The 21,612-nt window shown below is 45.8% G+C and overlaps 1 protein-coding gene across 10 annotated transcripts in view; it reads left to right on the top strand.

Annotated features, from left to right (window-relative positions):
- PKNOX2 (PBX/knotted 1 homeobox 2) overlaps nucleotides 1-16,440 on the top strand; it is a 267,831-nt gene extending 251,391 nt beyond the window's left edge. For all 10 annotated transcript variants that reach the window (XM_081261555.1, XM_081261559.1, XM_081261558.1 and 7 more), the window contains 3 exons: nucleotides 11,824-11,900; nucleotides 12,902-13,080; nucleotides 14,532-16,440. In XM_081261555.1, the coding sequence (XP_081117681.1) occupies nucleotides 11,824-11,900; nucleotides 12,902-13,080; nucleotides 14,532-14,761 (486 nt within the window). In that variant the 3' untranslated portion in view covers nucleotides 14,762-16,440. The remainder of the gene's footprint in view (nucleotides 1-11,823; nucleotides 11,901-12,901; nucleotides 13,081-14,531) is intronic.
- The last annotated feature ends 5,172 nt before the right edge of the window (nucleotides 16,441-21,612 follow it).

Below are 21,612 nucleotides of genomic sequence, written 5' to 3'. Positions count from 1 at the left end.
ACATTCAGAGCTTTCATGCTAGGTAAATCAGAGGGGAACCCTGACTTTTGTCTGAAGCACAGAGCCCTATCGTGGAATAGGTCTCGGATTTTTGTATGGCCGGGCCAGTTTTCAGAAATCACAGTGAAACTGTTTCTAACACACCCCATCATCACATTCCTCAGCCAGGGCCCAGCTGTGCTCCACTCACTGCCATTGTCCCCGCTCCTCCTGCCCCACATCCATGTCTACCCAGCCAGCAGAACTGAGGGCCTTGCTCCAGGCCCTCGTATGAACTCAACTGTGGGCAGAATGCTGAGTACATAAAAGGCACCGGGTGGCCTTCTCTTATGACTTTTTGAATTGAAACATAATTCACATGCCATAAAATTCACCCTTTTAAACTGTACAATTCAGTGAGTTTTAGTATATTTACAGCATTGTGCAATCATCACCACTATCTAATTCTAGAATATTTTCATCACTCCAAGAAGAAATCCCGTACCCATTAGCCATCACTCCTCAGCCCCTGGCAACCTGGGATCTGCTACCCATCTCTAGGCATCTGCCTATTCCAGACCTTCCAAATGAGTGGAATCATATAATGTAATCTTTTGTATCTGGCTTCTTTTACTTAGCATGTTTCCAAGGTTCATCTAACCCTCACTCCTCACACTGGGACTAGACCTCGGCAATCTATGTTGTAGCATGTATCAGTATTTCATTCTGTTTTGTAGCTCAGTAATATTCCACTGTGTAGCTATGCCACATTTTGTTTATTTCTTCACCACTTGATGGACATTTGGGTAGTTTTTACCTTTTGGCTTATAAGTAATGCTGCTATGAATATTCATGTACTCCATGTGATTTCTGAGTTCCGCCCTATCCTACAGATTCTTCACCAGATTCCCAGCTATCTTCCCCACAACCCTAGCACCTCACATGCTGGACTCACTCTGACCAGGGGAAACAGAGTGGCTGCATTCCCAGGTACAGCTTGTGCCCTGAACAGGGCTTCCGGCCAAGGAGGGCATGTGGAGGTGAAATCCATCCAGTTGCCGCTGCTGCAAACATTCTTTGCATGCCTCACCACTTCCCTGTGCAGGACACCGTGTTAAGTCTTGAAGGAATTATATAGCTAGGTCCCCATGACAGGATCTACCAGCCCACCTGGCTTAGAAATAGTATGTTTCCTACAAATAGTAAGAATGTGGTATATGGAAAGGACGCAGCACCTGGTGGCAGGACCACCAGGTGAGTTTCACCACCCCTCTAAGCCTCTGGAGAAACGGAATGAGTTTCTTATCCTTACTAAGCCTTGGTTTCCTGTGCTGTCAAATGGATCACAATACCCAATTTATAGAGTTGTTGTGAGGATGAAATGAGATGATGGATGTGAAGGAACCTTGACCTGAAACAGGCATAGCCACTGATACAGATGCCTCTAATCTTTTTTTTTTTTTTTTTTTTTTGGTACCAGGGATGCAACCCACTGAGACATATCCCCAGCCCTTTTTATTTATTTTTATTTTTATTTTTTTATTTTTGGAGACCGAATCTCACTAAGTTTCTTAGGGCCTCACTAAGTTGATGAGGCTGGCTTTGAACTTGTGATTCTCCTGCCTCAGCCTCCCAAGTTGTGGGATACAGGCGTGCACCACAGTGCCCTGCCCAGGAGTCTTCATAATATGCCCAATCCTGGAAAATGCTGAGCAAAATCTTGAAACTATTAGGAAATCTGTAGAGAGTAGTAAAAACCCTTACAAAAAGCAAGAAAATGGCGTAGGAAGATTGATCCCATTCTTGTTCCAAAATATCTTGTCTGCTACTTTTCCCTTTAACTTGTTCACACTGAATGAAATTCCATTGATCAGATGCCCATTTTAAGTTAATCCCTGTAAAAAGCAGATGCCTGTGTAGAGGCCATTCATTCACAGTTTAGAATGAATTAGTTCAAATCTTGCTTTTCTACTCCCACTCAGAGCTAAGATCAGTTTCATGTGAAGAATAGCAGTGCTTGTAGAAGAACACTTTTTAACAGCATTTTGAGGAGGAAAGCCTGAATGGGGTGCCAGTGGAGAATCTTCTAGCAATTGCTCTAAACTTCTCTAGGCCCCTGCCTCTTTTGAGACTCTGAGGAAAGCCTTATTTGCATCATCATGGACACAGTTTCAGGGGTTTTGACCTTGAAATCCTGGAGGCCTGTGGAGCCTGTGGCTTGTGAGAAGAGGCAGTGGTAAGTCAACAGGGTACAAAAAGGAGATACAGACAGTCTGCACCCACCAATCTCAGAGCTGCCCAGGTCTAGCACTGTCCTCCAGAAAGCAGAGGGAGGTCTCTTGCTTGTCCCTCTGAACCTTGCAATTCCTCCCTCACTTGAACACAGACCTTTAACCAAACTGGCCTTGGGACTAGCCAGGAAAACTGTTATTAAAATAATTTATTTCTGGGGCTGGGGTCATAGCTCTGTGGTAGAGCGCTTGCCTAGTGTGTGTGAGGCACTGGGTTCGATTCTCAGCACCAAATATAAATAAATAAAGTCCTTTGACAAGTTAAAAAATATTTTGAAAAAAATTCGTTTTATAGGAAAATGTGATCTGAGTTCTAAATAACATATCGGTTTACTAACACCTAAGTTTCAGGTATGAGACATGATTTAGCACTCAGGGGGCTGGTAATTTAATTAGGGGAATAATTATACACATAAACAGGGGATTGTAGCTCAGTGGAAGAGCTCTTGCTTAGCATGCATGAGGCCCTGGGTTCCATACCCAATACTGCAAAAATAAATAAATAAATAGAGGCATGCTTAGCATCCTAGTCCTTCTCAGGAGCCTGAAGCAATGATTGCTTGAGCCCAGGAGTTCAAGGCCAACCTGAACAACACTGAGACCTTGTCTCAAAAAAAAAAAAAAAAAAAAGTGTATACATATAAGCCAAGAAAGGTCAACTATGGTGGAATCAAGTGCTATTTTACAAACGCCAAAAACACTCATGGAGGTTGAGAAGGGAGGAGTCAGGATAGGCCAGAGACATTTGGCCGCCTGTGCTTGTCAAACATGTCCCTAATAGTGTAACCAGAACCAAGTATTGGGTTGCAAAAGGTCCTTTGATGGTCCTGTCTAGAGAAAAAGGGCCAAGATGGTGAAATATCTGTTCAGGTGACCAACAAGAAGCATGTCATCTGAGGAATGGTTGAGGGGATGGGGCGTGGTTGGCCTGTGGAAAATAGAAGTAAAAGAAGCCTGTTCACCTGAGGAATGGCATAGGATAACAAAGGCTTTTGAGGCACTCACACTGAAATGAATCTTGACTCCATTTTTTTTTTTCTGGGGCAGGGTACAGGGATTGAACTCAGGGACACTTGACCACTGAGCCACATCCCCAGCCCTATTTTGTATTTTATTTAGAGACAGGGTCTCACTGAGTTGCTTTGCACCTCGCTGTTGCTGAGGCTGGCTTTGAACTCAAAATCCTCCTGTCTCAGCCTCCCGAGCTGCTGGGATTACAGGCATGTACTGTTGGGGATGCAAATCAAGTCAAGATGGCGCCTGGCACTTTGCCAGGAGGAGTGGTTTGTAAAGCACACCAGCGAGCCATTAAGATGATGAGGATTCCTTATTGGCTGACTGCTGTATCTAGATGAGGTTAATTGAGTCAGGCAGTGTGTAATTAGTTAAGTATATATACCTCTGCTCTACGGCAGAGAAGCGGCTCCTGCTACCTTAGGTGCCCGCTACTTTGAGTTCTCACTCAATTCCCACTGAGTTCACTCGCAATAAAGTAGTTCCCGTTTCAACCTTCAAGTTGCTTGTCGCCTCCGGATTACTTTGCCCAGCCGGACTACAGCAGTGTACTACCATGCCCAGTACTTGACTTCCATTTTTTACTTGCTCTATGACCTTGATCAGGTCTGTGAACTCTAGAGTTGATTTCCTCCTCATAAAGTGGAGAGAGCATTACTTATCTAAGGTGAAGGTGATCACTTATATATTATAAAGCACAGGGCCTGACAGGTGGACGTCAGCAGAGGTAAAGGGGCCTTGATTAAAGATATGGGGGTCCTGAGTCCCAGTTCTGATCTGCCTTTTGCTACTTGTACCAGCCCCTCTGAGTTCAGCTTTTCTCCTGTGTGAAGTGAAATAACAATGCCTATTATCTAAATGCCTAAAGAATTCAATGAGGATACACATCAAGTACTTCAGCAGAGTACTCTTCCCACTGTAAGTGTTCAAAGTTAGCCAAAAGCTGTTGGCATCCATTAGGGGTGGCAACCGTTATTCTTAGGTCAGAGCGGTCTTGTAGACTTCTGTGCAGGATTCTCTGGATGGATGAGTAGGGAGTCAGACTTGAGTTCAATAGAAAGATCTTCCCAAACATCTGAGCAAAGGGCTGTGCACTGAATGATGGTAATACTCAGAGCCAAGTGCCTGCCTTCTTCAAGATGGCACACATAGAACATGACAGTGAACCTGCGAGGCTGCTTAAAACTGAAGACCAGCCAGGAGACTCTCACCATCCCACACCCCACCAAGACATGCTCAGGCTGAGGCCATCACTGTCTCTGCACATCTGTATCTTATTTGGGGTATGCTGATATAAAGGGCTCCTAAACTATGCAAGAGGTTGGCTTCAGGGACCTTTAGGGCTATTTTGATATTTCATTAGCAGGGTTTGGTGGAGGATCTTGCATCTAGGCGGGTCCTTAAGGATGGCTAGATATTTATTTATTTATGTGTGTGTGCGTGCACTCACGCATGTACACATGCACTTGCACACCATGGATTGAAACCAAAAGCACTCTTCCACTGAGCTACACCCCCCACCATTTTTATTTTTATTTTGAGACAGAGTCTCTCTGTTGCCCAGGCTAGCCTCAACATGTACTTCCTTTTAGGTGTTCTGACCATAAAATCTTCTTATTCTCACCCTTGGAACTTGGCAACCTGCATGGCCGGGACAGAGTTCCCCCCAGAGGCTGCTCAGGCATCTGCACTGGGAGCCTGGAGTCAGGCCAGCGGGGTTCTTGGCTGCAACCATCTCTTGGTGCCAGAGATTCATTAGGCCTCTAATTCCTGCCTGTGACATCAGACTGTTTTCTCCCACCTGCCCTTCATTGAAGGGATGTAGAGAGAAGCTGCCTTCTGACTCCCCAGGGAGGATGGCAAAGTGCCGGAGGCATAGCCACAGTCCCAGGATGTGTGCCACGTTGGCAGTGAGTCTGCAGGGAAGAAGGAAGCTTGGTGCATCTCCATCCAAGACTGGGCCTTGCTGACAGCAGGTTGGATGGGCAAGCCGAGAAGGGAGGGAGTGTGAGAGGCCCCCAGGCAGCACTGAGTCCCGGGACTCCCCATGGGAGTCTGCAGTTCTCAGAGATTTCACCTGAAAATGCCATGGGAGATTTACATCCTCACAGCATCCCCCAAGAAGTCTGAGACCCAGGTTGGGAAAAAATGCACTATCACATGTGCAGAGGGCCTGGAGCAGCCCTGGAGCATGCAGGAAATAAAGCCCAAGAGCACAGTGATATGAACATAGAGGGGGCTGCTGGGAGGCCCCGCCATCTGCCAGGAGACAACCTGAGGCTTGTTCAGACATAGAGCCATGTGCATCCAGCCAAATATTTATTTGTCTATTTATTTTTTAACAAACACTCATAAGATATGCCAGGCACTGTTCTAAGTACTTTTCAAATATTATTAACTCTCATAATCCCTATAACAACCTTGAGACAGCTGGAAGATTTCCCTTTGCAGAAGAGGAAACTTGCCCATGATCTTGAGCTGCCGAGAGGCAGGACCAGGATTCAAACCCAGTCCATCTGGGTGTGGAGTCCCTGTTCCCACCTACTTCTCACAGTGCTCTCTTCATAACCCTCCAGAGAGACAGCCAGTAGGCCTGGATGGACTCTTAGTACCCCGTCCTCCCCCACCACAGATGTGCAACCTGCCTCTAGGTGGAATTCCTGGGGAGTCTGAATCACTGATGTCCCCATCCACCCACCTTCACAACTGCAGCCACACTCAGAGGAAAGGTGAGAAGTAGCAACTAGCCCCAAGCCACCACGATTGTTCCAAGTTAACAAATAAGCATTGGACACTTACCATGGGCCAGGCATTCTCAGAACTGATGGTGGGGGTGGGCATTCAAAAAGAAAGACATGGTCCCTTTTCTCAAAAAAGACAAAGAAGACTTGCAGCCTATTATTTGGTGTGACCGACAACTCAATAGTTACTGTTACAGTGTGAGGAATCCTACATAGGAGGGCTTAGAGCTCCAAAAGTGGCATCCAGATAGCTTAACTTAAACAGGGGTGAAGGCGGGGGAGTTAAGAAGAACCAGTCTAGCTGCAGTGTGAAAAATGGATTGAAATGGAAACCAGAGGAAGAGAGAATTGTTTTGAGATGGCGGGAGGGTGAAGAATGGAGGGCAGTAGATTTTCACGATGGAAAAGTATACAGCAATGAAGATGAACATCTACAGTTCATGGGTCAATGATTCCATTAATATAAACCCTAGGAAAAACTAACCTATCATGTGGAAGGATGTAACATAGATAGTAAAACTATACAGTAAGAAAGTAATTGCCATAAAAGTCATGGTACCTTTGGGGAGAATATTTTTGGGGAGCTAATTCAGGAGTAGAAGGGGGCTCCTGGGATGCTGGTAGAATCTTATCTTTTGACCTGAGGGGTTGTTACATGGGTATTTGCTTTGCAAATACATGAAACTATACATTGAAGTCTTTGTACTTTTCTGGCTGTGCACAATCTCAAGAGGGATGGGGTAAAATAAAAATATGAGAGAAAATGAAAGAATGGAAGGTCTAAACACAGGTAACTATAGTAGAAGGAGAAATTCTATGGGTGAATAATTATGCTTTTCTTTCTTCTAAAAGGTTTGCTTTTTCCATTTTAGCATCTTAGAACTCAGAATGCATCCCAAATCATTGGCATCCTGGATGTGATGAATTGTGGCCATCTCAGAGCCCCTCCCCCAGCTGGATGCCCTTCTCTAGATGGTCTCAAGCCCCTCATTAGCAGAGCCATGCTCAAAGAGTGATGGCACACAGCAACCAGCCTGTGGCCCCCACAGGAGCAGTGGACCCAGAGCAGAGCTGGCGGTGGCAGGCCATGGGAGCAGGAGGTTCCCTGTTCTGAATCAGATTCCAAGCCCTGCTCCAGCAGTAACACAGGGGCTACTGATACCTACAGGCTACTGCTTCCTATGTACCATGCCCCTTGGTGACCTGGCCAGCCTTGTGGTGGTACTTGCATGGACTAGGATGTGGAAGGACAACCTCAGGGTGGGTGTTGATGAAAAATGTAGCCAGAGACCTAGGAACCAGCACAAGCTAAGCTCACTTCTGACCAGACTTGGGAAAAACTCACTCTTCAAACTGAAAACTGTTCTCAGCGTCATTTGAGCCCAGATGAGACTCAGGTTGTAGAGCTATAGAGGGAGGTGTCACAGAAATCTGGGAAGGAATTTAGGTTAGATTGCAGAGGAACTTCCTAGTGGCGACCATGGTGCATTGAAACACCAACTTGATATAAATACTACATTTCTCTGCTCTGGAGACCTTAAATATTCAACTAGATGGTGTCAGGGAGGCTTCGGTACATTGCACAGAGTGAATCAATAGAATGTATGCGCTCTGCGTCATCTCATTAAGTCATCCCTCAAGTCCAGAGATGCGCATTATTTTGCTATTTCCAAGTTAAGCTGAGAAAGCTAAGTTTGGAAGACATAAAGCAACAAATAGCCAGAAGGTGGGGGCAGGTCTTGAACCCGTCTCCAAAGACTCTTTACTGCCAAGTGGCACTGCCCAGCCATGGGAGTCTTCAGGTTGGCCCTAGAAGGATCTGGAGTTTTCTAGTATGTTCTGTACCTCTTTTCCAAGGACAAATCACTTGCTTACAGAGAACTGCTACCTGGGTCCTTCCCATCCATCTCCAAAGGAGTTCCTCCAACTGATGATCAGAGAGCAGCTACCATGGCTTAATGGCTTACCATGATCTCATTTCATTCCTCTTCCCATTCTTGGCCCCAGACTTTTCCAATTGTGCTAAAAGTAGCACTGACCCAATCACAGTCTGTCCCAGGGCCAGGACTATTTTGACTCTGTCCTCAGGAATCATGTGGTCTGAGGTGCGTATGAGCTGGACTGCTCCCATCAGCACTCAGAAGTGGAGCCAGGAATGTTCTGGCCGACACACCTGTTCCCAAAGCTGGGCTGAATGCTGCTACTCACCCACAGCCTCCACCACGTGCCTCCTGAAATGCTGGATCCAGGAGGGAGAGGGAGAGGAGACTGTTCTAGGGGATAGTAAGAGGTTTATACCCTTATCCATAAGAATAACTAGCCAGTCATTGGTGGCACTGCCTCTTACAGCTCTCTGTGAGACAGGTGTATGTTAACTTGTGTGTGACATCCACTCAATGGGGAAAGCACCAGAAGCCTCCTTAGAGACAGCAAACATCATCCATCCTTCCAGGGAAGGCTTGGGGACTTCCCCCTTTGGGTTCCTTTAACAATGGAAGGGATTGTCAACTGACTGGTTTAAGTCCCAGTACAAGCCTCCTGCCTGGAATACTGTCCCCCTCCTCTACTTGAATGGTTTGGCCACTCTTCAAAGTCCAATTCAGGTCTCACCTCTCTGGACCAGTCCAACCTACCTTTTTTTTTTTTTTTGTAACCACCCAAGGAGTATTTAGCATGAACGACAGTTAATAATAGAGATGTCTCCCCACCCCTTTTCCCTTCCCATCTAAGTTGTGAGCTCTGAATGTCAAATATCTATCCCTTCTGGCACCTAAGGTGCAGCAGATATCCAACCTGTCTGAGTTGATGACCCAGCTTGGTCATCAAGGCCAGGCGAGCTTTGCTCAGGAAACAAGTCTACATCTCCTTCTTATGTTCACTGGTGCATGTGTTGATACCCCATTGCTGAACATGATCTCTCTGCCCATCACTGATCTGGACACTGGAGAGACAATGTCTAATGAGACCTGGTCTTGCCTGAGAGCAGCTCATGGGCTCCTGGGAGAGAATACATTACCTGTAGGGTGCTTGGTACACTGATTCAGAGCAGCGGTGACTGGCTCTGCATCAGGGAGTTGGGAAAGGCCTTCCTGAGGCTTTGACCTGTGAGAGATTTTTCTGGAAGCTCGGAAAAGCGTTCCAGTGAGGGTTCTGCAATGTACATGGCATGAAAGCCCAAAAGTCACTACTGTATTTTTGTCCTATGGTCAGCATTTGTGTCTTCAGGATCTGTATCCATGGATTCAATGAACTATGAATTGAAAATATTTGAAAAAACCTGTGTCTATACGGAGCATGTACAAATTTTTTCCTTGTCATTATTCCCTAAACAATATGGTATTAACAACTATTTATGTAGCGTTGTATAAGGTTTTGTAAGTAATCCAGAGATGGTTTAAAGTAAATGGGAGAATGTGTACAAATTCTGAGCAAATATTCTATCATTTTATATTAGGGACTTGAGCATTTCCATGAATTTTGGTACTTGTGGGAGTCTTGGAACCAATCCCTGTAGATAATGAGAGGGGACACTTTTATTCACAGATCTGATGGCCATGGATAGGGAAGCTGCTTCATTCCTTCCCAAAGATAGGAAGGTTGGAAACGCACGGAGCTGGGGGTAGGACATGAGCACCCCTCAGTCTCTGAATGTCAAAACTTCCAGAATCCCTGCTTCCCTACCCTGTGGGGCCTGAAGTCTCTCCTCCCAGCCTCCCTCTCTCCTTCCCAATTAGCATGAAATTGGTTTCCTTAACACTGATGTGCTTTACTTCTTGTTAGCATCTTAATATTGCATGAATCACAAGTCGCAGCTGCCCTGGTGTGGCAGTCAGGGTCAGAGGTGTGAATTAAAACAACACATGATCCCAATTGCTTCTGTCAGGGGATTCGAGGCCAACTGAAGAGGTTGCTTTCCTTTGTCACTGATAATAAGAGTACTTCCAAGCTGTTGATCTGAAACTCTTTGAGAGCTTGTTTGGAGGTTCTAGCAGGGGAGCACAGCTACTTGTATACCCTTGACCGAAGAATGGTCCTCCTCTGTGGGGGGAAGGTAAATCCTCTTCAACCAAGCGTGCAGCTTCAGGAGAGACGCACATGGAGCTGTGAAGGAGGAAGGGGACACCCACCTAGCCAGCCAGATCAGCCAAATCCAACCTGGCAATCAGTGGGGTGACAGATGTCGCAGGCAGATCGCCCTCACATCCTCAAACTCTTTCCTTGGAGAGCTTTAGACACTTTCCCCACATCACCCCATAATATAGTATGAAGAGCTACCTTTTATCGAGTGCTTTACAAGTATCATTTTACTTAGCCGTTAGGTGACTTTATGCTGTATGGTTGTGTGACTTGCTGGAGATCTCACAGCTAGTCATAAGGGAACCAGGTTGTAAGTCCCAATCTTGAGGACTTCAGAAAACCCTAGTACCACTTTCTATTACCAGCCCAATTTAAAGGAATGATATGGTTTGCAGATGCTGGATGGCTTGGTCCTCTGCTCCAAAAGCCCCCAGGTCACTCCTAGTTCCAGACCAAAACTCTCACCCATTTGGATACTTATGATGCCTACTGGTGCCAGGCACAGTGCTGAGACCCAGAGACACATAGCCTTCGTCATCTGTGGCTCACCACCAAGTGGGCTCAGGACTTTTCTCCCTCCCATTATTTAATATGACCCAGTCTTTCCCTATCACTCTGGCCACCACCTGTTTATCCTTCCTCCAAGCTTCTCTACTGCAAATTTCCCAAATCACAGCAACTATTGCTGTTTTTGCTCTCCTTCACTCAGCAGTCATTTATATGTGCAAGATGCTGGGGACACACTAGTAAGTATACATTCCATCCTCAAGAAGTACAATCTAAGAGAAGGAGCAAACATATAGTCAATGCATGGACTGGAGTGTGCCAAGACTATGCAAGACACCTGTGCCACTCGCCACCTCCACAAGACAGTGACTCAGTTTTACAAAGTGACATTCTGAAGAAGACCAGGCCACCATCAGAAGAACTGAGTCAGTGGTATCTACCATTTGAGTGACAGTGCAGGAGTCATTCCATTTCTGCATCTGCAAAATGGGAATACCAAGGGTTGGGGTTGTGACTCAGGGCTGGGGTTGTGACTCAGCACGTGCTAGGCCCTGGGTTTGCTCCTCAGCACCACATTAAAAATAAATAAATAAATTAAGGTGTTGTGTCCAGCTACAACTAAAAAAAATGAATATTAAAAAAATGGGAATACCAATACCTAACCTGTCTAGCTGACAGTTTGAATGAAAGGCTTGCCTAAAAGAAATTAAGCACATGAAAGCATTTCACAGGCTATAGAGTCCTAAGCCAATAGTGTTAGCAATATGTTTATCTTCTAAGAATGCCTAGCATAAGCAGGCATAATAGATATTCAGTAAATATCAGCTAGTTTAAACTGAATCGGTTCATTCACCCAGCTTACCACCTTTTGTGGGCTTTTAAGGGCATTGTAAATCCCAGCACTGAGAATGCCTGCTTGTCTGCTGAATCAAGTGACAAGGATGTGAAGGTGCCTCGGAAGTTATCAGTATTGCACTGATTCCTGCTGCCCGTTGAGGGGCTGAGGCTCAGGTGGTTCTGAATGTGGAGCCTTAGGCATGGCTTAGCCTCTGGCCAAATCCTAGGCCCGCTCACTGTCTTTGGGGAAATAAACTTTCCCCTGTTTGGGCTTCCAAACAACTGGCCCAAGACTGTGTCCAAGACTTAGGCATGGTCTCTAGGGAACCTGGCCCCCAGGTGCCCACCCCTCATTAGCCCTTCACCTCTCATTTCAGCACCCCTACCCCACGGAGGATGAGAAGAGGCAGATTGCAGCCCAGACAAACCTCACCCTCCTGCAAGTAAACAACTGGTGAGTTAGCATCACCTGCCCAAAGCCTCCGGGACCTGGGGCCACATGCTTGGCAAGGGAAAAGAGATAGAAAGTCCAGACCTGCCTCAGTCTCAGCCCGGCTGCCAGGCCAGTCCTCCTCCCATTGGAACTAAATGCAGAGAGCCAGAATCAACACCAGTACCCATGGCTTCATCTGCAGCTTCTCAGCGCCCTCTGCTGGGAAATTGTGCCAGGCTCATCCCTGGAAGCTCCTTGTTGAATAGAAAACCCAACCACACCTGAGCATCCAGCCCCACTGACTGCTGAGACAGACATCTATATAGATAGGAGGTACAGCCCGTGGTCATCTGATCACCACCTGTGTGTGAACTGAAACTAAAACATTCTTCAACATTAGGAGTGGCAAGGAGGAGGGAGAGTCTCCATTTTGACGCCACAGGGAGATCTTGGCTTTCGCCTTCTCTGTATCTGCCTGAGCTGGATGGGAATGGACTTTATTGTTGGGGCCCTGATATAAGCCCTCAGCTCTCTGGGGAAAAGTCAGAAGTTGCTACCTATGGCTACAGCTCTGTTCTCCTTTGTTCAATCCTGGTGGATTCCCCGTCCCCCAATTTTTCAATTGGTGCATTAGAGTTGTGCATCATAATGAGATTTGTTATCAAAATACGTACATGCATACAATACATGATATAACATCATAATTTGGTTCATATCACTCCCCAGCATTCCCCCCTCCCTCCCCATCTCCCATCCCTTGGACCCTTTCCTCTACTGATCTCCCTTTGATTTTCATGAGAAAATCCTCCTCAGGCTTTCTTCCCATATTGCTTCTTGGTTGCCGAGCCCCAGGTGATTTTAAGAATTCCTCAACATGTGGAGCTCTTCTCTCTGCTGGGCCTTTACCCTTTAGATCAAAACCCCATCTGTTCTATCTAATTGTATCTGGGAGCAGCATTGCCCTCTCTGCTCCACACCAAACATCACCTACTAACCAGCTTTCCATCTTTACCTCTGGGCAGGTTCATCAATGCCCGGAGGCGCATCCTGCAACCCATGCTTGATGCCAGTAACCCAGACCCTGCCCCCAAAGCCAAGAAGATCAAGTCTCAGCACCGGCCCACCCAAAGATTCTGGCCCAACTCCATTGCTGCAGGAGTGCTGCAGCAGCAGGGTGGTGCCCCAGGAACAAACCCTGATGGTAAGAACTGGGGCTGAGGGTACCCTAGGTAGGGGCAGGTTGGGGCTCCTGGAAAGCAAAGATTCGAGGACTGTCTCCTTACCTAGGCCCCTACTGTTGCTCTATCACAATGATTAGCCCTCCTTGATCTCCTTCAAAGCCTTAAAGGAAAGGATGCTTTTGCACCTTATTTTTGTCTTGAGGCTTGGACCCAGGAACACTTTACCGCTGAGCTACATTGAGCTACATCCCCAGTCCTTTTTTAATTTTTTGAGACAGGGTCTCGCTAAGTAGCTGAGATTCACTAAGTTGGAGACTGACCTCAGACTTGTGATCCTCCTGCTTCAGCCTCCTGAGTCACGGGGCTTAAAGGCATGTGCTACCACACCTTGCTTCGGGCACACATTTTAACAAGCTCAAAGTGATCTCACAAAGATGTGTGGGAGTCAGTGGTCATCTGAGTCAGTGACAGCTCAGCAGAGCTCTCTCTTCACTCCCACACACATCCCCAAGTTCCTCAACACAGTCTGTGTCTGTGTGGATCCCCAAGACCAAGGCCATCTATAAATACCAAGGCAGGCAGCTGGCTTGTGAACAGAGGCCAGGAGAAGTTTTGTTTTCCCAGCTTCTCCATCACACCCTCCATACACACTCTTGTAATTGCCAGTCGCCGAGTGTATAATGAATAATTCAATCAGCTAGACATTTTAGAACTTGGCATGTGAAGATAGCTCTGCGTGGGCAGTGGGTTGGAGGTGTGCGTGTGTGCACGCAAGCCTTAGTGCATACATGCATGTATATTGTTGTGGGCTCTTAGGAGCTATAGTATAAAGAAACTGATTTTAGGCTAGACCAATCTGGAAGACAATCCCAACTCTCATTGCTGACTGTGTCATTTTGAGCTAATGATTTAACTCTCTGAGGCTCATTTCCCCCTCTTTAGAGTGGGGACGATAATACCTACCTTACAGAACTGTTAGAAAGCCCAAAGTTCTTAACATATTAACATAGAAGATGCTGAGTAAATAGTAAGCTGCAAGTGTTTCTGCCTAGAATGAGGTAGGGAGTAGCTGAAGTGAATGGATGGGGGACTTCTGACCAAGTAATGATCTAGCCAAAGGTTGGGTACCCTTAGAAACAAGCAGCTCACCAGGTATTGTGTCACACACCTCTAATCCCAGTGTCTAGAAGACTGAGCAGGAGGATCACAAGTTCAAGACCAGCCTCAGCAACTTAGCAAGACCCTGTTTCAAAATAAAATACAAAGGACTGGGAGATGTATCTTAGTGGTAGAGTGCTTGACTAGCATGCACAAAGCCCTGGGTTCCATCTCCAGTACCTCCCACCCTCAAGGAGAGAAACAAGGAGCTCATACCCCATGAGCCAGTCTAGTCAGCCCTGTTCAATACTGAAGTTACTGGGCCTGAATAACAGCCTCTGTGAAGTCATGACCCTTGCCCTGTCTCATGCAGGTTCCATCAATTTGGACAACCTGCAGTCCCTGTCCTCAGACAATGCCACCATGGCCATGCAGCAGGCTATGATGGCTGCACATGATGACTCATTGGATGGGACAGAAGAAGAGGATGAGGACGAGATGGAGGAGGAGGAGGAAGAAGAGGAGCTAGAGGAGGAGGCTGATGAGCTGCAGACAACGAATGTCAGCGACCTGGGCTTGGAACACAGTGACTCCCTGGAGTAGCCAGGCAGCCCAGAAGCGCTGATCACCAAGCAGGAAAGGAGTGTTGTCAGGAGGGCTTCAGGGTGGGGGGCAGGAGGCATAGGCAGGGAGCACAAAGGAAGTTGGGCCCCAGCTTCCCCACATCAGTAGCTTGAAGAAATGCAGAGGAGACACCCTGCTTCTTCCCAAACACCAAGCTTCAATCAGCACCCCGGCCCCCTTCCCTGGAACCATGGAGGACTCCGTTTGGTGGGGCCGATGAAGCAGTCTGTGTGGAAAGACAGGAGTGAGATCTGGACTCACCCAAACCCTGAGGACAGATGGCACCCACGGGTCCCCCACAGAAGGACTTGAGTTGTTTATAAGCCCCACACTGTGAGAGGGATCAATGCTGTTTGCAGAGTGGGCCTTTTTCAGGGGACAGACTTGGGAGGGAAGGGAGAGACAAAAGAGGGTTGGGATCTATCCCCAAAAGTATCTCAACTGCTTTGAGAGACATTCGAAGGCAGGAGGAAGCCCAAAAGCATAACCAATGGCTGGAGGAGTGGTAGGGCCTAAGGCAAAACATCCTGCAGATCAGAGTGAGACCTGGATTCCCTCTGAGGCTCCACCTCATCCCTCTAGGTTCCTTTCTCTGGATACAGCAACCGTGGACTTGGGAGAGAGGGGTGGAGCCAGCAGAGCCTCCTTCTCTCTCTCCTGAAAACAAATTATCAGCTGGTGGGCTCAACCTGTAAGAGATTAAGAGGAGCCCCTCTATCTGGGTTGGCTCCAGGAGCTGAGGAGGTAGCAGAACCTGCACTGGAAGCCATATTGAGGTGACTTTGAAGACCACAGCTGTCCCTAGGTGTGTCACAGAACACAGCTCATGTAACAACAGGACAATGGTGTCTTACCCTAGATGGTCCTATCCTCAGATGGAGCTCCTCAGACATTCCAGCCCTTCCGTAGACCTACAGAGAGGGTGGAATGGAGCCAAAGTGGCTTGGATTCTTCCCACCTTGCAGGTCCACAAGGCTGTCCTTCTGCTCCTAGGCTGGCACCATTAATCTCCAGCCTCCCTGATTAGTTCTATCCATCAGAGAAGGCAGAAGGAACATTGGAAAGAAGCATCAGTCCAGTGAGAAGCCAGGCTTTGGAGAAGGTGCTACATCCCTTTTTCCATCGATATCCAAAATGGCGGGTTAGTGGGGAATAGCACCCCAAAGACTGTGGTGGTGCCTAATCCCACCCTCCTCGGTATTCTGCACACCACCATTGTACACAGCACTGGAGGAACAGGGGCTCCTGGGAGGAGAAGGCTTTCCACTCTCTGCCCTAACACACATGCTCCCAGCCCAACTTCCAGGCCCTCACAGTTGGCATCCTCTCCTCCTGTTCCCTCCTAAACCATGACTGTGAATGACAGGACTGATCACACGTGTGTTTTCCATTGGATTTAATTTAATGGACGTGCAGTTTCATTTGTAAATTGTGCATTAGCCATCTCCTTCAGTGGCAGGATGTTAGCGGCTACCTGGCTCAACTGGAGGGGACCCTCAGGGCCCTCTGGGGCTTCCCCTCTCCTACCTGGTTGGGGTGGAGCAAAAGAATAGTCGCTTTCCTGAGGTCTCCCTGAAATGAATGTATTTCTCCCCCAAAAGAGCTGATATTTAATGTTTTAATAGGGATTTTTGAGAAACAAATAACCTTATTTATAATCTGGGTGATCCAATCATTTTTTACTCCCTTTTGATGCCATAGGTAGAGGAAAGTCTAGCTTTTTTGGCGTGAGACTTTTGCAATGTGCAGTGGGATAAAAATACATTTCCTCTTCTGGTTCATTTTTCTTACACACACACACACACACACTTCCACTTACCACTTTGATAAGCATCCCACCCACCCCACACAGGCACACCCACACACAGGTGTCCACATCATTTCCTCCAGCCCCCTCCACCTGCCTAATGTTATGCAACCTCCTTCTGATGTATCCACCAAACCAGTACTGAATGTGGCTGAGAAGTTTTCAGTAAATCTTATTACCTACCATAATTCTGGTTCGCAATTCTCTTTTTCTGTAGCTGCCATAGAGGTCCCTTGTTCCTTTAGTGGAACCAGAGTCAGAAAGAATTTGGAGGTCTCTGCATCAATCCTACTGAGCAGACTACCCACAGAAAAGGACAAAGGAGAGTGCTTTTTGGATGACCTGCGTTAACCACTCTGAGCAGAAAGATGGCCAAATCTGGCCCACTTACCTTGTATGAGTCTAGCTCTGAAACAAAGAAATTAGAGAAGACAGAAGAAAGTTCTATTCTGCCCTCTCCTGGCAATTTTCCCCCACTGCAGTGAAAGCTCTGAATTTGGTCTTTCTTTTCCATTGCTCTCTACCTCCCTCAAAGGACTTTGTAGTCCTAGGCCTGAGTTTTCACCATTTGAGCTGGTACTACCACAGCACCACACAGCAACTTCGCATGTCCTTTTCCTATCCCACAGGTGAAAGGTCCCAGGAACCGGGAAGAAGATGCAGTCTCGACTACAGCTTTAACCTCTGAATTGTGTGTGTGTATGTGGGGCCGGGGACCTTCCCTGTTATGCTGTATCCACTGGGGAAAGAAGTTCAGAGAGAGCTCTTCTCCCTACATAAGTGAGAGGCAGGTTTTCTTGTCAATCTCAAGACTAGAGTTCTCCTTACCTAGGCACTCTTACTAAGATGTCTAGGGCTATCTACTTCGAAGCATAAGGGGAGTTTCTTGTTCATACTTATAACGGCTGCAGAGTGCATATGCTTGGGGGTCCCCTAGAGCCAGGCCAAGGATGGTGAAGGGGATAGTTATACATACAAAAGCAGTTTTGGGAAGTTCCTTGGGGAACTGTTCTCACAAAGCCTAGCAACACCAACCTACCCTCCCATCACCTAGACAGGGTTCTCCAAACTCAGCAAAGCGCCCCTCTATGAGCAGATAAGAACATCAAAATATTAAAGATAATGCATTAGAACCTCACCTCCCAGCATCCGTAAAACCAGTCTTTTAAAGCAGTGATTTTCAAAGAACATATATTAAAAGATACGCTACCAAGAAAAAAAATTCCATGGTCAAATTAGCCTAGTATTATTAAGAAACAATATATTTTCCTAGTAGAATTTAATAATGCACATTAGTATACTAAAGATTCTACAAAAGTTCTGAAGAAACTGATTTATCTTTGTTTCAGCTCTTCCCCAGATGTATCTCCTCCCTGTCCCTGCTTTATTTCAAGTAATATCAAGTTATACAGGGATTCAGCAAAACACTTCAGGGAATACTATCCCCAGGGATTACAGAGTGGCCTGCCTCTCCCTCTCCTTCCATTCCTAAGTTTTTCTATCCCATTCTGCCATCTTTTCAACCATGCCGCCAACTAAAAAGGGTTTTCTAAATCATTTGAGACATGGGTAATTCTGTTTTGAAGAAGCACCAAACCCTGTCTCTGCATCATGATTAAAATGCTACCTAACCCAAGAAGAAGATGTTCCATAATCCCCGTAGTAATGAAAGAGGATGGGGGGGACAGTGTGTGTGTGTGGGGGGGGGCTGTTCCTTCAGCCCCAAATGGAACTCCGTATTAGTGTCTTGGAAACTATTCAGATTGATTTCTGCCCCTGACCCCTGTCCATCAGGAAAGACCTTTAACTTGGAGAAACTGCTCATGGGAGTGGATGACCAGAGCTATATATATCTTCTACCAAAGAGCCCCTCTGCTGCCTTGTATGGGGCCCATTGAGGGCAAAGACTATCATCCTGTAGTCTTCTCCTTCTTACTCCTCATGGCTTGAACATTCATTTAACACACGTTCAACTCTGTCTCAGTACCTGTTTTAGACACCAATGGTACAACTGTGATCAAAGTTCTTGCCTTCAGGGAGTTTACATTCTAGTGGAAGAAGTTTGGAACTGAAGTTGTTTGTGGTATTCCTGTAATGACTAGGCCCAGATCTCATCCTAGTAACCTCCAACTTCACTCAAATTTGCAGATAAGAGAGTCTCAGGTCAAGCATGATGTTCAAATCAAATTTAGCTGGCAGACATGTTTTGTCTGAACCATACGTTGTTTTTAACATTTTTGTACCAACATTTAAAGGTTTGAAGACTGCATGTTAAAAACATCAGATTCTTGATTTCTGTTGAAAAATCAGGCACTCTGGGGAACTATATTCCCATGCAGCCACAATGGAATGTGGTTGAATAATTAGTTGCCCCCTAAGGCATATTCTCCAGGCTATGACATTCATCATCCCCTGTGGTCTTCCCAACACTGAGGCTGCCATTTATTATGGGGCTCTCCCTACTTGTTAGCTGGTTAATTAATTAAAAAATTAAATTTAAAATTAAAAAAGAGGGGTCTTTTTCCCCCTCAAATATCTAAGTGGTTGTTTTTTTTTTTTTTTTTTTAAAGAGAGAGTGAGAGAGGAGAGAGAGAGAGAGAGAGAGAGAGAGAACTTTTAATATTTACTTTTTAGTTCTCGGCGGACACAACATCTTTGTTGGTATGTGGTGCTGAGGATCGAACCCGGGCCGCACGCACGCCAGGCAAGCGCGCTACCGCTTGAGCCACCTCCCCAGCCCCCTAAGTGGTTGTTTTTAAGAAGGGACATATTTCTCTAAACCTATTACTTCATCAAGAATCAGAAAACAAGGCTGGGGCTGTAGTTCTGTGGTAGAGCACTTGCCTAGCATTTGTGAGGCACTGGGTTCGATCCTCAGTACCACATAAAAATAAATAAATGAAACAAAGGCTTTGTGTCTATCTACAACTAAAAATTATTTTAAAAAATGAGAAAACAAGTATGTTAGTCAGTTTTTTGTTACTGTAATTAAAATACCCAACAAGAACAACTTCGAAGAAGAAAAGTTTATTTTGGCTCATGATTTCAGAGGTTCAGTCCGTGGTGGTCCAACTCCATTGTTCTGGGCCCAAGTGAGGCAGAACATTATGGTGCAAAGATATGGCACAGAAAAGCTGCTCTGCTCATGGCAGCCAAGAAGCAGAGAGAGGGCACTGGGGACAAAGTATAAACCCCAAAGGAATGCCCCCAGTGACCTACTTCCCCCAGCCATGCCCTAGTTGCCTACAGTTACCACCCAGTTAGTTCATTCAAATTATTAACCCATAGAATGGATTAATCTACTAATTAGGTTACAGCTATTATAATATAATCATTTCACCTGGAATCCTTCTACATTAACAGGAGCTTTGGGGAGACACTTCATGTCCAAACCATAACAAGAAGACAGTCCAAGAGAAGTCTGACTTTGAAACAAAATATTGGAGAGAACATAATCGTAGAAATGATATTCCTACCTTCTGTTGCAATGTCTACCTGTCTCCCATCCAACTATATGCACATACGTTAACTGCCCATCTCACCCCTAGAAGAAATCAAGAGCCTGGGAGACTAAAAATCACCAGTTTGGTGATTTTTATCTATGCAGATTAGATCCCATCACCAGTGTTGTTCCCAAGAACATTGCTCACAGAAAATTATTTTCCGTTGCCTTTTGAAGTTCCTTGCTATATGATTCCTCCTTATATCTTCCTTTTTCCACGTAGCCAGTTATTCATTCAATGAAGTTTCATAGGTGCCTATTTTATACCTGGCATCGACCTAGGGTCAAAAGATAATTCAACTTTACAAAGCATCACAGGCCAAGGGATAGAGAACCAAGGACTGCCAGAATGTTGATCGTATCATACTGTGCATTCCCACTTTGGCATCTTATTTCCATTCCATAGATGAGACAGGTTTTATTATACCACTTTCAAGTGTATCTTATACTTTTGTATTTCTCAGCCTCTCTCTGGGCCAATCTCATTTATCCCCTTTGCAAATTAAATGCATCTCATTAAATTGAACCCATTTAGGACAATGCCCTTCAGGTGTGTGCATCTTAGTACATCTTTCATTTTAAGACAAGTGTTTGATTTATTTTTCATCTCATTACACTCTTTAAAATTATGTGCATCTCATTACACGCAGCACACTGAGATGACTTATTTCAGGTGTAGACATTACACCCCATCTTATCAGGCAAGAATATGATTTTTTTTTTCATTTCATTACAAGCCTTACAATTTATGTACATCTCATTATAATCAGCCATTTAAGACAATTCCCTTCAGTTGTGTGTATCTCATTATACCTTTCATTTTCCAATTTTTTTTCATGTTATTATTCAGAGAACTCACTTCAGGTGTCTGTATCTCACATTCACCTGTTATTTCCATTGAATTTCTGGGTGGTTGTTTGTGTCATTGTTTTGCAAAATTTTTATTATAACAAACTCATTTAAGGCCAGACCCACCCATGATTCCTTTCCTTCGGGAAGAAAACATGTTGGGTTCCCTTGGATTTGGTCAAGATTCTGCCAATAACTTCTACTTACACAACACAGGGAACATCTAAACCATCTTAACCACCTTTCCTCACTTGTACATTGAGGGGATTAGAGGAGAGAAATGCTGAGTTTCCTGTAGTATCAACCACAAAACTCCAGTTCCATGGTGGTCAGTTCAGCAGGTTCCAGTTCCTACCTGGCTCCTCTTCCTGGACAGCTGCCCACTCCCACTGAGTTTGAACCACTGCCCAGCTTCCCAAAGGCCTCACACTTCTTGCAGCTCCACCCCCCCGCCCCCTCCCCCAAGTTCTAGGGATCTAACCCAGGGCCTCATGCATGCTAGGCAAGTGCTCTAGCACTGAACCATACCCCTAGTCCATACTGCCTTGGTGACAGGGTAGAACTTTGTATCCACATGGGGCCACCTTTTGGAAGGAGGTAAAATAGATGTGCTCTTTCTGTGATGGAATCTTCCCAACCTATTGGCCTCTTTGTTTCCACTCCAACCCTCAT

Source organism: Spermophilus citellus, assembly GCF_964194105.1.
Source record: "Spermophilus citellus genome assembly, chromosome: 2".
Lineage (NCBI taxonomy): Eukaryota > Metazoa > Chordata > Mammalia > Rodentia > Sciuridae > Spermophilus > Spermophilus citellus.
The sequence above is the reverse complement of the archived record's forward strand: the minus strand, read 5'-3'. Positions and strand labels throughout refer to the sequence as shown.